The sequence below is a fragment of the Fistularia commersonii genome, chromosome 9, assembly GCF_037954325.1.
Source record: "Fistularia commersonii isolate RoL2024-O1a breed Wild chromosome 9, RoL_Fcom_v1.0, whole genome shotgun sequence".
NCBI lineage: Eukaryota > Metazoa > Chordata > Actinopteri > Syngnathiformes > Fistulariidae > Fistularia > Fistularia commersonii.
The window spans coordinates 4,069,906-4,083,925 of record NC_141292.1 but is presented as its reverse complement, the minus strand read 5'-3'; the positions used below and the strand labels follow the sequence as shown (position 1 = coordinate 4,083,925).

The 14,020-nt window shown below is 44.2% G+C and overlaps 1 protein-coding gene and 1 long non-coding RNA gene across 3 annotated transcripts in view; one reads left to right on the top strand and one right to left on the bottom strand.

The window, feature by feature from the left end:
• Window positions 1-2,212: 2,212 nt before the first annotated feature.
• Window positions 2,213-13,375, bottom strand: alpk2 (alpha-kinase 2). Of its 2 annotated transcripts, none has more exons than XM_086152031.1 (11): window positions 13,232-13,375; window positions 8,864-10,701; window positions 6,106-7,567; window positions 5,114-5,261; window positions 4,852-4,979; window positions 4,722-4,766; window positions 4,340-4,638; window positions 3,738-3,826; window positions 3,437-3,654; window positions 3,303-3,351; window positions 2,213-3,219 (listed from the first exon to the last, which is right to left on the bottom strand). In XM_086152031.1, exons 2-11 carry the CDS (start codon window positions 10,553-10,555, stop codon window positions 3,012-3,014), a joined length of 4,338 nt encoding a protein of 1,445 aa, XP_086008157.1. In that variant the 5' UTR covers window positions 10,556-10,701; window positions 13,232-13,375; the 3' UTR covers window positions 2,213-3,011. The 2 variants fall into 2 exon arrangements, with proteins under 2 accessions (XP_086008157.1, XP_086008158.1); XM_086152032.1 differs by having other exon boundaries at window positions 3,738-3,817.
• The window catches only part of LOC147230999 (uncharacterized), a 40,558-nt gene continuing 39,475 nt past the window's right edge, over window positions 12,938-14,020 (top strand). The window contains exon 1 of the long non-coding RNA XR_015106582.1: window positions 12,938-13,000. This is a non-coding gene — a long non-coding RNA (uncharacterized LOC147230999). The remainder of the gene's footprint in view (window positions 13,001-14,020) is intronic.

The following is a 14,020-nucleotide window of genomic DNA, read 5'->3' as shown; positions in this document are numbered from 1 at the left end:
GGAGAATCCCTATAGATTACCGATTATTTGCAAAATAATGCACAAAGAGGAACTATTTCTACAGATAAAACTAGTATCTGCATTCTCCTGTCAAATTAAATTTCTTTTAGAGTTCTTGTGAATAGACGTGCATGCAATACGGTGTAATGACCTTTTGGATCCACCTCCAAATTAGGTTGCTTCCGTCTCTGCAGGATTCGTCCAACACGGTATTGAAACGACCGCTTTAAGTTGGTTAAAGCCATTTGACATTAACTTTCAGCCAAACTGTGGTATTAAAAACTCCATTGCCACACCAGGGCAGTTTCTGGTCTGCAGCTACTCCACCCCTCACCCACTACCTCTGGTCAGGGTCAATCAATACTTCCCCTGTAGCTTATCACTAATGTGGAACTGGCTGTTTGTCCAAACCCTGCTCCGTCTACATAAAGACTTGGACGGGGACGGCACCAAACCCAGAAAGCACTCGTAAGAACTCTCGGCTCCGGATGCACGCATGGACTTTTTTTTTTCTTTTTTTTTTTTTGACATTTACTGTAGGAGACGAAAGCGCGTGGCTTCGAGAGGGACGGAACGGAGAAAGAATCAGACGACTGAAAAGGGATGGAAATGGAAAGAGGATCTGTTTGAGAAAAAATAGAAAAATCTGTGGTGAGTCGGTGCAACATTGCATTTTTTTTTTTTTTTTTTTTTTTAACCCAGGAACTAAAATAAATCAGATGTAACAATATATTTCACAAATGCAACAATTCATTTTGGGTCACGGTCTGTTGATCTAAAAAAAAAAAAAGAAATCCTATGATATTTTGATTAATTAATGAATATTCTATGATATAATTCATGAATTATATTATATTCATATGCAAGAAACGTCATTTTTATCTGTCAGTTATGCCTGCATTTTTCACCTGCTCCTCACGGGGTAAAAATAAAATGAAAACGTGGAAAAGAATTGCGCAGGTGTTACCTATCACTCACACACACACACACACACACACACACACCTGCACACAAGCACAGCTGCAGCCATCCCCACAATCAATAGGACTACTCATGGCTGGCCCTGCGGTCACTTCAGGTAAGGCCTGTGTGTTCAATCAGCGTTTCAAGTGAACGTGTTTTTTGCTTTAATTTCTCCAAGTAATGAAACTTCATTTGAATTGATCGTGATTTCTGCTTGGTGTAACAAGCAAAGGGAGACTTTTTTTTTTTTTTTTAATATATTTTTTTGCATTTTGCATTTTGCATTTTGCCTCCCATGCTCTCTGCTGCCTCTGACTTGCTTCCCTCTGATCCCTGCCAGGCGTCCCGTCCTCCAGCCCTCCAGCAGCTGCCAACCCACCCACGACACCCGCCTGTCCTCCAGAGCTGTGGAGTGTGACAATGGTGTTTGTGTCCTGTGTGTCAAACGCCATTATCACACTAAATAGCTACAGTGTGAAAAGGACCTCAGTGTTTCCTGACTTCCTGGTTTGCAACTTTGAAATCTTACATTTACGGCCCGTTTACGACCGTTATTTTTAATATTCGTTTCTTTCTGAGATGTGTGATGGTTTACTTGGCTGTAAAAAGGATTTTGTTGTTACCCGGGAAACCATATTTCTCAGGATGCACTACGCAGCCGAAAATAGACATCCAGGGTGCCAAACATTCGTGCGTGATCTTAAAGAAGCCCATGAGTTTAACCCGCTTATTTTACTTCTCGTGGACACTTTTTCAGGGATTCCTTTTTTTTTTAAATTCTTTTTGTGAGGAATAAATTTTCAGGACTAATAGAGCGACAATCCAGGACCTTCAATCTTTTTTTTTTTTAATTATGGGGGAATCCGTCTATATAACACTACATTAAAGGATTCTTAATAAACCAGAAACTGCCTCTTGTAATAAAACAAAGTTGTTTCTGAAAAATTAGAAACCTCAATAAAAAGTTATTTCAAAAAAATAAATAAATCATTTACATTTTGCAAGTTAGCGTCGAGCAGTTGGTATGATAGCATGGCAAAGTCTAATCATTTTTCGAGGACTGTTTTCCTTTTGTTATCGATGATTTCTCCATGATCGGATTGCCGATTGATCGATGATGCGGCCACCAGGTTAGGCTTGTTTGTTTGTTGCTGCAGAGTTTAAAGAAACTGTAGTTACGATGAATCCAATACCATTCCTTTTTCCCAGCGTTTGACGCTCAGATATGAACACAGATACAGGAAGCAGCTTAAAACCAGCAAGATTTCTTTAATAAGAAAAAAAATGCGTCATGTCACTCAACCTGAGAGCAACCGATGTGGGTCGCGGATTTGAAGGCACCTGTGAGAGAGCGGGACGGAAAGGTTTGTAATCTAATGAAATACCCAGGTGGGCTCTCAAGGTCGTATTGACCTTGAAAGTATTCAGATTTGTGGGTTTGGACACACACACACACACGCACACACATTAAATCAGAACTACAGGTTTGAGCCAGAGCTGTACCAGACAGTTCATCAATGTTGACAAAATATTCCAAAAAAAAAAAAAACCCAAACAAAAATAAAACCTGTTTCTAAATTTAAATTCATAAACAAGAAATCTTTACATCCGTCTGTGAAAATAAACAATCATGAAAGCAGACTTTATAGAAAATATGTTTGTGTTAATGTACATTCATCAAGCGTGTTTTTCCACCGCCTTACAATCGCACACACGTACAGAACCGGCCAAGAAATAAAAGTCTCTACTGTTTTTATTTTGCGGCACGTTTCTTTTTTTTTTTTCTGCCGTTAAATAAATCAACAGTTCATTAATTTAATGAACCGACATTTAGAAAACATCACCAAAGTAGAAAAAAAAAAATCCCGTCGTGGAAAAAGTAATCTAAGACATCACAGTTCGTCACTGTGTACCGTGTATCGTTTTCAAGTGTTAGATAATTCACATTTTCACACCGCTGAAATACAACCTCCTTCTCTGGATAATAAAATAAAGCACAAAAAAACTCAGCGGCGTCGGCGTGAACCGAATCAAACGTTCCCCGGCGGCTATGACTTCCCTTTCGTCGGCAGCCCGACGCTTTTCTTTTTAGGTCCGCCGGACGGCTGAGGTCTGGCTTTCGAAAGGGATGCGGGTTTTTTAAGTTTGGGTTGCAGGGATTTGAGGCCCAGGATCTCGCAGTAATTGTTACATTGGTGCAAAGCTTTGAACTGCTCAATGAAGGAGGTGGAACAGTTTCCTTTAAAACCTTTATATCTGGAGAAAAAAAACAGGGAAAACACGATCAGTCGCACGATCGGACGAAATCAGTCAATGAGTACATCTTCTGAAGTTCTCACCCTTTCTTGCAGGTCGCTATTCCCACATCGGTGAGCCTCATGCCAACTCCTGAAAATCAAGAAAAACTAGTTTAAAATCTACGTTTTAGGTTTGAGTATAACCCGCATCAAAGAAATCGGTCATAACGCGCCACCTTGCATGTCGGTGATCAGCAGGTTACCGTCGGTCTCGTGGTAAACCCAGTGCTGGAAGGCGCAACATTTCCGTCCGGCCTCCGAGTCGCGTCTCATCAGGTTGATCTCCTTGCCGTCCTTCACCGAGTACTTGACGAAATCACCGATCAGCTCCTCCTCCAGGGTGGCGTACGGGATGTCGCTGGACGGACGGTGAACCAGGTAGATGGGAATGATCCTGGGGGATCGAAACGAAGCGTGACCTCTGAGCTCTTCGGAACTGTTTTTCGCGGAGCGGCGCGTTTTTGAGGTCGTACTCACTCTGGAACTTCTCCGAAGGCCTCGAAATGCTGGACTGCGTCCGAGTACTGCTTGATGTACTCTCTCGCCGTGTTCTGGACCTGACACTCCTCCAAGACAATACAAGCAAATCAATACCGCCCCGCGATATCGACCGCACGGGACGAACGCCGGTTTGCGGATTCGTGCGAAACATTAAGGTTCGATTCAACTTTATCGTTATTGTCATTAAACAGTAATGAAATACAGTTAGCATCAGATCAGAAGTGCATATGTACAGAATGTGCAGTATTTACAGATGAATCCAGTACTAATGAATAAATGCAATTTTTTTTTTTTTTTACAGCAAGTGGAAGTTTGGTGAATCATGGTTATTTATGTGCAGATTACGTTCAAATAGGTAGTGATTGGTATGATTAACAGATGGGAATTTATTTAGTAAAATACAATGTAGATTTTCTACAGCTGGATAGCAAGAATAGCATTTTTTTTCCACCAAAATATTTCCTTCGATTTATAATAAACATGCATTTTTGACATTTTTTAAATTGACTTTAAGGGGTAATATCATCCAAATGTAATTTCTGCATGCACGTGCCTGTTGGAAAAAAACGTTTTTTCACCTCGGTAGCCAAGGTGAAGTTCTTCTGGATGAGCTCATCGTTGTTCTTGGTCCCGTAACTGACAGCGTTGTGTACTTTGAGTACGCAGGCGTGTCCCGGCAGCAGCAGAGGAACCCGACCCGCTTGCAGCTTGGTCCTGAAGGCCCGCCGGTGCATCCCTTCCCCAAAGTGGGCCTTTTCGGTGACGATGCTGACCGGGTGTTTCTCTCCAAAGTATTGGCCGGACAGGAAATCGTCCTCGAACAGCAGCCTGGAACACTGGACGTCTTCCTCTTCGGTGCCGACCTCGACGGGAGCGGCTGGAAAACGAGAGAGACGAGCGTCGGTCATCGAGATAAAACGTCGGAATAGTTTCGACCGCGAACTGAAGGTCTCGACTCACATGGGATGGTCTTCGGAGTTTGAGGGATGACAATCTCGCTGAGCACTGGGAAATAATAATAACAGTTCAACTTGACCGAATATAATCCTTTTCTTTTGTAGAAAAAAATACCATCAAAAATAATAATAACCTTCATATGTGAGCAGGTAGTCCAAGGTGAGTGATCCATTTTGGCTACCGTAGCAGCACTGGTACTTGCCCAGGTCTTTGTGGGAAGCGTTGGAGATGGTCAGTGACACTCTGCTCTCATCCCCTGCACTTCACACACAATGTCAGATTATAAAGAAAAAAAAAAAAAAAAAAAAAAAAATTTAAACCAGAATCTGAAACTGGCCATTTTTGCAGTGCGATAAAAAAATAATGCCAGTGATGATAATAGTAGCAAAAATAACCTTCTCTTGATCTCGGTGAGGACGCCGCCGTCCCTTTTCCAGGTGACGGTGTGATCGTCGGGGACGGCTGAGAACTGACACCAGAGACACAGGCTCCCGGGATCTCCGCTCACCGACGCCGCCTGGATCGGACGCACCACTTTCGGGTCTGTACGTGAAATCGTAGTTTTCATATTATATATTGTTATATTACATTACATTTGGCAGACGCTTTTATCCAAAGCGACTTACAATAGAGGACATAAGCACTGCAAATAACACTCGCAAATACAAAATGCACAGGAAATGTACAGAACAGTAAGCTGGGATTAGTTTTTTTTTTTTTTTAAGACAAAAACATACACATACGTACACACACACACACACACACTACATAGCCTAACTTGGTGCCTAACCTGATCTGGGGCAGCTCAAGCATCAGCGCAGTACGGTTTCCCCAGATGATTAGAATCCGCGCTGAAAGCGGGGGATTATACCGAAAGCTACTTTCTATGCCGACGATGTCACTTTCATATCCTAAGATCCACCTCGGCCGAGCATTATGTAACAGAATATTTTGCTAAATTCTATCATTTTTGCCCATCCTGGAAATTACAACATAATCTCAGATTGATGAACATTATTCTACGCTCTCTTGAGATGAGATGATGAGATGAGAACAACTTTATTTATCCCGAAGGAAATTGTTGTGCCAGAGTTTCAAGTAAAAAACATAACAGTAATAGATAATAGTAGAAAGAAGGAAGAATGAGAAATACAATGAAATATGAATTGTCTTAAGTCTTGAAGTCTTCCTTAAATGTTTGTACTTGTTAAGACCTTAAAACACTTGATAGCCTTAACCTTGACACTTTATATTTTATAGTATTTCTTATTCTCCCTCCCTCCTACTATTATCTATTATTGTTATGTTTAGCTTGAAACTCTGGTACAACAATTTCCTTCGGGATAAATAAAGTTGTTCTTATCTTATCTTATCTTATCTTCCTTACCTTCTTTTGGCGGAACCGCTTTCTGTTTGACAACTTCGCTGTACGGTTTCCCCTGAGTCGCCCCGTCGGCCGTTTTGGGTAATTCTGCCTTTTCTTGGTTTGAAACGCCCGGCTTTGGTTGTTTGGACTCCAAAAATTTTCCGAACTTGTCCTCAGACAGTCGGCGCCTTTTGATGACATCATCTTTAGGAGGCTTCCCCGAAGTTTTTGATGGGTCGTCTTTCTTCTCGGCGCGACAAAGAGGCTTTTCCCCTTGCGCGGGTTTGACCTCCGGCTGCTTCTTCTTCTTCTTCTTCTCGGCTTCTTCTGTCAGACAAGCGTCCCTCTGAGTTTTACCAACTTTCGGGCACAACTTGGCCTCAAACATGTCAATCCTTCCTTTGGCGGTTTGGGGTTTCGCTTCATTCTCTCCTTCCACCGGCGGCTCTGCGGAGGTCTTGGCCACCGCCGCGTTCTGGCCTTGTTTCTTCTTCTTCTTCCCGTGCGTCTTCGGCTTTTCGGCCACCGCGACGGTCTCAATCACCATCTTGTCCTTCTTCTCCTCGGTCACGGCGCCGGTATTCTGAACGGTTTGCGTTTTGTCGACGAGAGTTTCTTTCTGCACGCAGGGCTGAGGTCCGGCTGAAGCCTCCTGCTTTTTGGAAGCCTGAGCTGCAAGATGGTGAGCTGCTGACTTCTCCTTTTTGGGAAGTGTTTTGCCATCCGTTGTGATCTTCTGAGTTTTATGAGGCATGTTTTCTGCGTTTTCCCGATTCGCGTCTTCGCGTTCTGGTCGTGCAGCGTCGGGTTTTACAGACCTGGGCAGGAACGGGTCATTGAAGTCCAAGGTGATAAATGCGACGCGATCCTTCTCCGAGACTTGGAAATGATCCTCTGAGGGTCTGGTCAAGTTTGATAGCTCTCTGCCGAGGTCGCCGATCTCCTTGTTAGTTGCTTTTCCTTCACCAGCTCCCCGGCTTGGTGGTTCCTCCGATGAAAATCCCCCTATCGTATCTTTATCCGCACGATTGTCCGCATCGGAAACAGGCCAGAACTGAAAGGCTGGTGTGTGATCGTGACTGATGTTTTTGCCATTGAGAGACTTTCCGCGCAAAAACTGACCGTCTTCCAAGTTTTGGCCTTTCCGGCAGTTGAGGGAGGAGCTGCTAGCGAGAGGAGCTACAGGCATAATAAACTTAGGACCTCCCCACTGGGGCTCCACCTGACATACCCTGTCAGGCTCCGCTGAAGTGTCAGATGGCACTTGTGGGTCAACATCAACGCGTAAGCTCGGTTTTGTGTCCAGGCCCGGCACGTGCCGGCTTCTTAGAGTTTGTTCGGCGAGGAAAGAAGGTTCTGCCGCCGTTTCATCGTCATCAACCTTAGCTGCTTCGCGGTCCTGATAAGCTTCCGGTTCCGCCGCCTTGGCGAGCTCGAGGACGCCGCGCTTGCCTGTCACCTCACGCACTCCATCTTTTGCGGGCTGATGATAAAAATGGACAACATTACGGATCAGTTTCAGAATAAAAAAAAGACATGTATTTTTTACCGCCCTCAGGCTACCGGGCCATCAGAGATGCCCGAGTGCGTTTGGATTCCGCGATCGACCGTGTTGACGAAGCTACGGAGCTTGAAAAGGTTGCAATCTGAAGTAAACCGAAGGCGAAAGCATCTAAAATACTGAAAACGCAGGTCACAGTTGACATTTAAGCATTTCGCTCCATCTGACTGACTTTGTTCACGTGCACAGGAACATCCCAAGATGAAGACTATTCTGTATTGTTTGTGCAAACACTATTTGTTTCCTCTTGTCTATCTCCAGGCTCTGCTCCCGGTCCATTTGTGCCTGCCTGTTTCTTACTTCTGGGGTCAATTATACCGTCATTTGGAAAAACAGAACGTCCAAACTGTACAAAAACAAAGTATAAATAGGTATTTTTTTTTCGAAAAGCAGAACTGGTTTGGAATCAAAACCAGTTCTGGAAGCGTTTGGTTCACATACCTGTCTATCGAGCCACAAAGTTGACCTTTATGAAACGGCATGCTTCCGTCTCCGAGACCGCGCTCCATATGTCCCGCACGCAACCTCGCGCCGCTGTTATAGCCAGAAGCTCCATCTATGCCAGCTACGCCCGAACCAATCAAAAGCGTCCTCTGTGGTCCTATTGGCATCTTGATACTGGGTTTTTAAAGTAGATGCGGTGGGAATGGGAGTGTTTAAGGGTACATGTGAAGAAAGAGAGGGAGTCGTGTTACGGTCCTCAGCTGTGCTGTCCTCTCACCCCTCCGCCCTGACACGCCAGGGATACATGCTATTATCATCGAACTCTCGGCTATTATTAGATGCCATTTCTGTCCGTCTGAAGTTTTCCCTCTCATGCACTCCTGTTTCCTTCAGCACACACGGCTGTCAGTCTTTGAGATGGGAGCCAAAGGACTTATCCAATAATACGGAACCAAGTCCGGGCGAAATACCTCGGGGCACAAAAGGCACGGCTCGAAAGCTAAAGCGGGGTGACAATACTTGCGGGTCCCGGTGACATACTGTACGCATCCTCGCCGGGATTGTTTGTCGACGCGGCGGGGGGTGACAAGGACGGAAGGTCTCGTCGTGTTCTGATGGCGTCGCCGGGTGATTTATCGGTCCGATGCGTGACGGTGATCAATTGTTTTTCCAGTGAGGGGTGTCTTAGATTGGGGCCATCGCGCGGAAAAAACACAAACACCGTCGCACACGGAACAAGAGATGTTACCTGCAAGACACACTAACCGTTCTTACCTGTTGGAGTATCGGTTCCGAGGGCGCTCTGCGCTCCTCTGAGTCAGTATCCTCTGTTATGTTCAGTACAATGTGGTCCTCTCCGCCGCAGAGGAAGATGTCGTCATCTAAAGATTCGACATCCAAGTCAACGTGGGGCCTGCGTCCAAGTGCCAGCTGGGATTCTCCGACTGGAGCTGCCGCGGATGTGGGCTGAGGGGGGTTTACGGCCGGGCTACCGCGGGTTCCCTCCGGGTCCTTTTCTTCCCGCGCGGTGGCCGATGAATCGTACGACGATCGAAAGCGCTCACGACCTCCGACGTCAGGCGGCGCGGCTTCCGGGCGCGAGGAAAGACAGCTCCGTCCGGGGAGGATCATCGTCTCGGGGATGGTTTGTGCCTCCAGAGGCTGATCTTGGACCCCCATGGCGGATATCTGCGCCGGTTTTTCCTCCCTCCGCCCTTCGGTTGATCTCTCTGTATCTACGAATGTATTCGCCTCGGTGAGCGCCTGCGTCAACGCATCTATTTCTGCCCCTATCTCTGTAAAAGCTGCCGTGATGTCCTCCGGCGGAGCGGCGAGAATCGCGGTCCAGTCAGAGAGCGCGCTTTCCCAGCTGTCCGACGATGACCACCTTTCAACCCGGGGCCTCCAACCCTTTGTGTCATCTCTGGACCGGCCAATCCCGTTTGTACCTTCGGGGCTGTAACCGGACTCTTCGGAGGGAACGGATCGGCCTTCTTGCGTCACAAAATGAGCGGTCCCGTCCAAAATATCCTGATTATCTCGCTCTTCACCCGTCAGATACTGGCGTGCGTCCAGCCACAGCTCTACGGGACTGTCGCCTCTCGCTCGTGAGTTCAAACCATTGACCTCCTTCTCTTGTCTCGCATCATTTACAGACACGGCGCCGGTTTCGCAGCCATCCGCGGCAGGCGGGCTCAACCCCGCGCCTTGACTCGCACCCGCCGTCACCCATTCCTCAATCCAGCCCGGAGGTCGTCTTAACACCTCCGCTGAATCATGTATACAAGGGTCAGATTCGCCGTCGGCTTCTCTTTCCGTCATCTGTAGCAACGACATGCTTCTGGTCTCCTGGGGATCTAGGCTGGAGCTCAGGATGAAGTCCCGCGTCTCACTTTCAAAGATGTAAAGTTCTGGCACGGGTTCTCGTTTCGAATCGCCGAATCTGCCCGGGTGACGCGGTAATAACGGGAAGGCGGCTTCGCTGCCGCAACATGATTCATCGACGCCGGATTCACCGACCGCAACGTCCGACGCAGATTGCTTTGTCTCAAACGGTTGAGATCCGGCATTCTCTCGTGCGCTGCGAGGCCCTTCCTGTTCACTGTTGATCTCAGATGAAGGTGAAAAGTGACACGAGTCAAAGGATGCGGTAACTTTCAGATCTTCATCCTTCTGTCCAGACTCTGCACGAAATGATAAACGCTCCCGGACGGTGTAGCTGGACGTCGAAGGCTTGGAGCAGCCGGAGACGGCGCTTTTTCCCCACGGGAGGCGGTTGGAAATGTTTGACGGCGGCTCAGCGGACGTCTCTGAGGGATCTGACACGGCCTCCGTTCCTGTTCCGCGAGCAGCGAAGATCTGCTCTGGTGGACCGTGCGAGACAGAGAGGGCGCATAAATCCGACTTTTCCGCGACGCTAGACGACGACCGCGTCCGGTCGTCCGTGCAAAGCAGAGTCCCGTCCATCAGGGCTTCCCGGTGTGTTATTTGAATTCTGCGGCGGAAAGGTTCCTGCTGTCAAACCACAACATGGGGTTGCGGTATCAGCCTGTCTGCGCTCGGCTCTTCCGCTGTCATCTCCTTCTGTAGCCTCAACTCTCTAGATACCGGACCTGCAAGATGATACATTCAGAAGATTAAAAAAATCAATATTTTAAAATCAATTTACAAACTAAATGTGCACATTTGCACCGCTGAGAAGTGGTAAATATAGTAATCAGTTAATGTTATGAAAACAGTTGCCCGCAGTTCGTAGGAAGGGACGGGTATGCAGTGCTTTAAGAGTTTCAACGCAGTATTTTTGCATTTTCAAAAACCAAATATAGAAAATATTACATTGTGTACCTTAATGCACATTTAGAGAGATCTTTGAATAGACGGAATAAAATAATATAGGGTCCTTTGGTAGAAAGACTCAATCGGAACCGCTCGATGTCGGCAAATAAAAACATCGAGACCACAATTTGTAACTGCAAAGTCTCGACATTATTTTAAACTTGGTCTGAGTGAAAGGTAAAGTATTTCAAAGAAAGACCACTATCTCCCTCTAGCTGTCACTTGGCGTGACATGTTTATCTCCGTTGCGGGAGACGCCCGGTAAAGGGCGCATTCTATCTATTTTAGACGCCTTATCAAGAGGAAACCTTCCTTCTGCTTCACCTTTGTGGCTGATAAAGACGCTTACAATGCAACCCTGTTTCTAACATCTGCTGCACAGCTGAGTTCACAAGCCCAGACACACTATTATTATGCTTATACTCTATTACAGCTTTTAAGAAAGATTAAAATTCATCATCACCAATAAGTTCTGCACGACATGTTATGAGGAACAAAGTTGGAACAAATATCTCCCCGAAAGCGCATTTTTAATACAAGAAATATGATCCGTGCAGGTTCCTTTCCCAAGTGTTAATGTTTAGTTTTTTTAAACAAATCATCATAACCATTATAAAAGTTTAGTGCATTCGCACACAGGTGACGTGCGCTCTCGCCGTTGTCTGTTACGCGCGACCCGACGTGTATTCCGAGGCCTGATATGAAGTGTTGAAGGGAGAGGCTCCGAAACATCCGCCCTGATATACAAGATTGTTGGAGGGGGGCCGGCTGTGGCAAAGACGCTGGAAAAATACCAGTTCATCTTCACCCATGACCCGCATTTGTTGCATTCCTGCGGCGTTGAAGGACACCTCGCCCAGAGCTCGGGCCAGAAATGTAGATGGTGCAATGCAACCTGCAACCTCCCCGCATGGTTGAAAAAATTCTAAGCATTTCACATAAATGCTGAGAATTCGCAAATTCCAATTCAATTCGCAAAATGCATTAAAATGGGACAGAATCACGGGCGCGTTGTTTCGGTGGTCCGTGCAAGTGGGTGCAACAATGATTAGCGCTGTAGATTGTTATTAAAAGGATAAAAAAGTATTTTTGAATTTTTTTTTTATATATATATATATATTTTAAAAAAATGCAGAGAAAAAGCAAAAATGTCCCTGAATATATAAAAAACGGGAATCTGGCCAATTAAAATAATTAAATAGATAAATAAATACATCTCAAGAAATTTGGGATATTGTTATCATAAGAAGAAACTAATTGGAAAATAATAATAATAATAATGATAATAATAATAATAATAATAACCACAATAGTGATAATAATAATAATAATAATGATAATAATGATAATAATAATGATAGTAATGATAATAATAATAATAATAATAACCACAATAATGATAATAATAATAATAATAATAATGATAATAATGATAATGATAATAATAATAATAATAATAATAATAATAATAATAATAATAATAATAATAATAATAATAATAATCATAATAATCATAATAATGATAATAATAAGAATGATAATAAGAATAATAATAATAATAAAAGGTTTTTTGTTATTTGTTTATCTTTCATTTACTCATCTATTTATAAATTTTCTTTTTTTGAAGTGAACGTTGAATATAGTCATTCCATGATTTGTGAAACCCCCCATGTTTTACTTGGAAGTGCACACAGGAATTTAAGAGACAGTTTTTTCCGTAGTGCAAGTACATGACATCCTCCACTAAAGTACAAACGGTTGCACTTTTAGAGGCATTTGAAAATTTCAGACGGACGCGAAATCAATCCTGGTCCAGGAGTCTATTAGTGCTTTAAATAGGGTTGATCTATATAGCCACATTAAAAAAATGATAAAACTGTCAACGCCCGAATGATCGGGGGAAAACAGTGTAATTGGATTTCTTTTTTAATGTTTTTTTCCAAAATAGATCCAACCCCTAGTCACACAGCCTCCGAGAGTTTAACATACTTCATCCATGTGAACAACTCGCAGGACAAACGTGTTCAAGGACCAACTTAATCCCCGTCGATACAGCCACGGAAAGCCGCCTCGAAGGTGAGGCAAACAAGAAACGGGAAAATCAGACGGCGCACGTGTTCTAAGTCGTGTAATGGATAGAGTTTTATCACAAATCAGGTGCTTGAGTTTATCGTGCCGTGAAAGTCGAAGGAAATCCGACACGTAAATTAGAATAATCCACGCGAACGTCCGGGACGTCCCTGCGAGCAAAGCAATGCAGACGTTCTCTGTAATGTGGAAGCGGTTTCTATCCGTGCATCTACGTACCTTTTGACAGCCGTGTAGTCGAGGTTAAAGACGTCCGACGCTGGACTTCAGTTTGAGCTTAAGCAGAGCCGGCGATCTCGGGGTTTGAGTCTATTTTTAGCTGTTGTCCCCCCGCAAGTACAAAGTCAGTTACCTGATATTGCAGGCATGTGCCCATCTTCAACATTTAACATGCAATATCTATTTACAAGTTTCGGTGAGGGCCCACTTTATTGACCTTCGGCAAAACACATTATTACTGGTGTTACTGGAAATCTGGAAAAAAGTAAACAGCAATCATTTTGAAAAAAAAAAAAAAAAAGTGAAATGGCTCAAGGGGTTGGACAGAAGTAAGGATTTTGTAGAAGTTTGTTTTATTGCGTATAAAGACCTGACTATGGTGCTGCAAGAAGACAATTTGCTACAATGTCAAACAATTTTGTCAAAAAAAATGGTCAAAATTGTCAAAACAATTTGCTTGACCTACCTGCCCAAATTTCATGGACATAAAGACCGGCTTTTAACTGAGAAAAATTTAAAATGCTAATGATAATAATACAAACAAAACAAAGGAAAACACTAATCTTGATTGGAAGGACTCCTACTCCACCAACGCTATTATTATTATATTATCAGAAACTTAGAAACTAATCACTAATATAAGTAATATAACTAATATAAGTAATAAGCTTCAATTGTGGGCCGCCTTGCAAAATGGTCAAGTGTTACTATGTGATTCTATTAATTCCTGTCTTGTTCGCTTTAATATGTATATTTCTGCAGATAGAAGTGAATTCAAATGTTAAATGG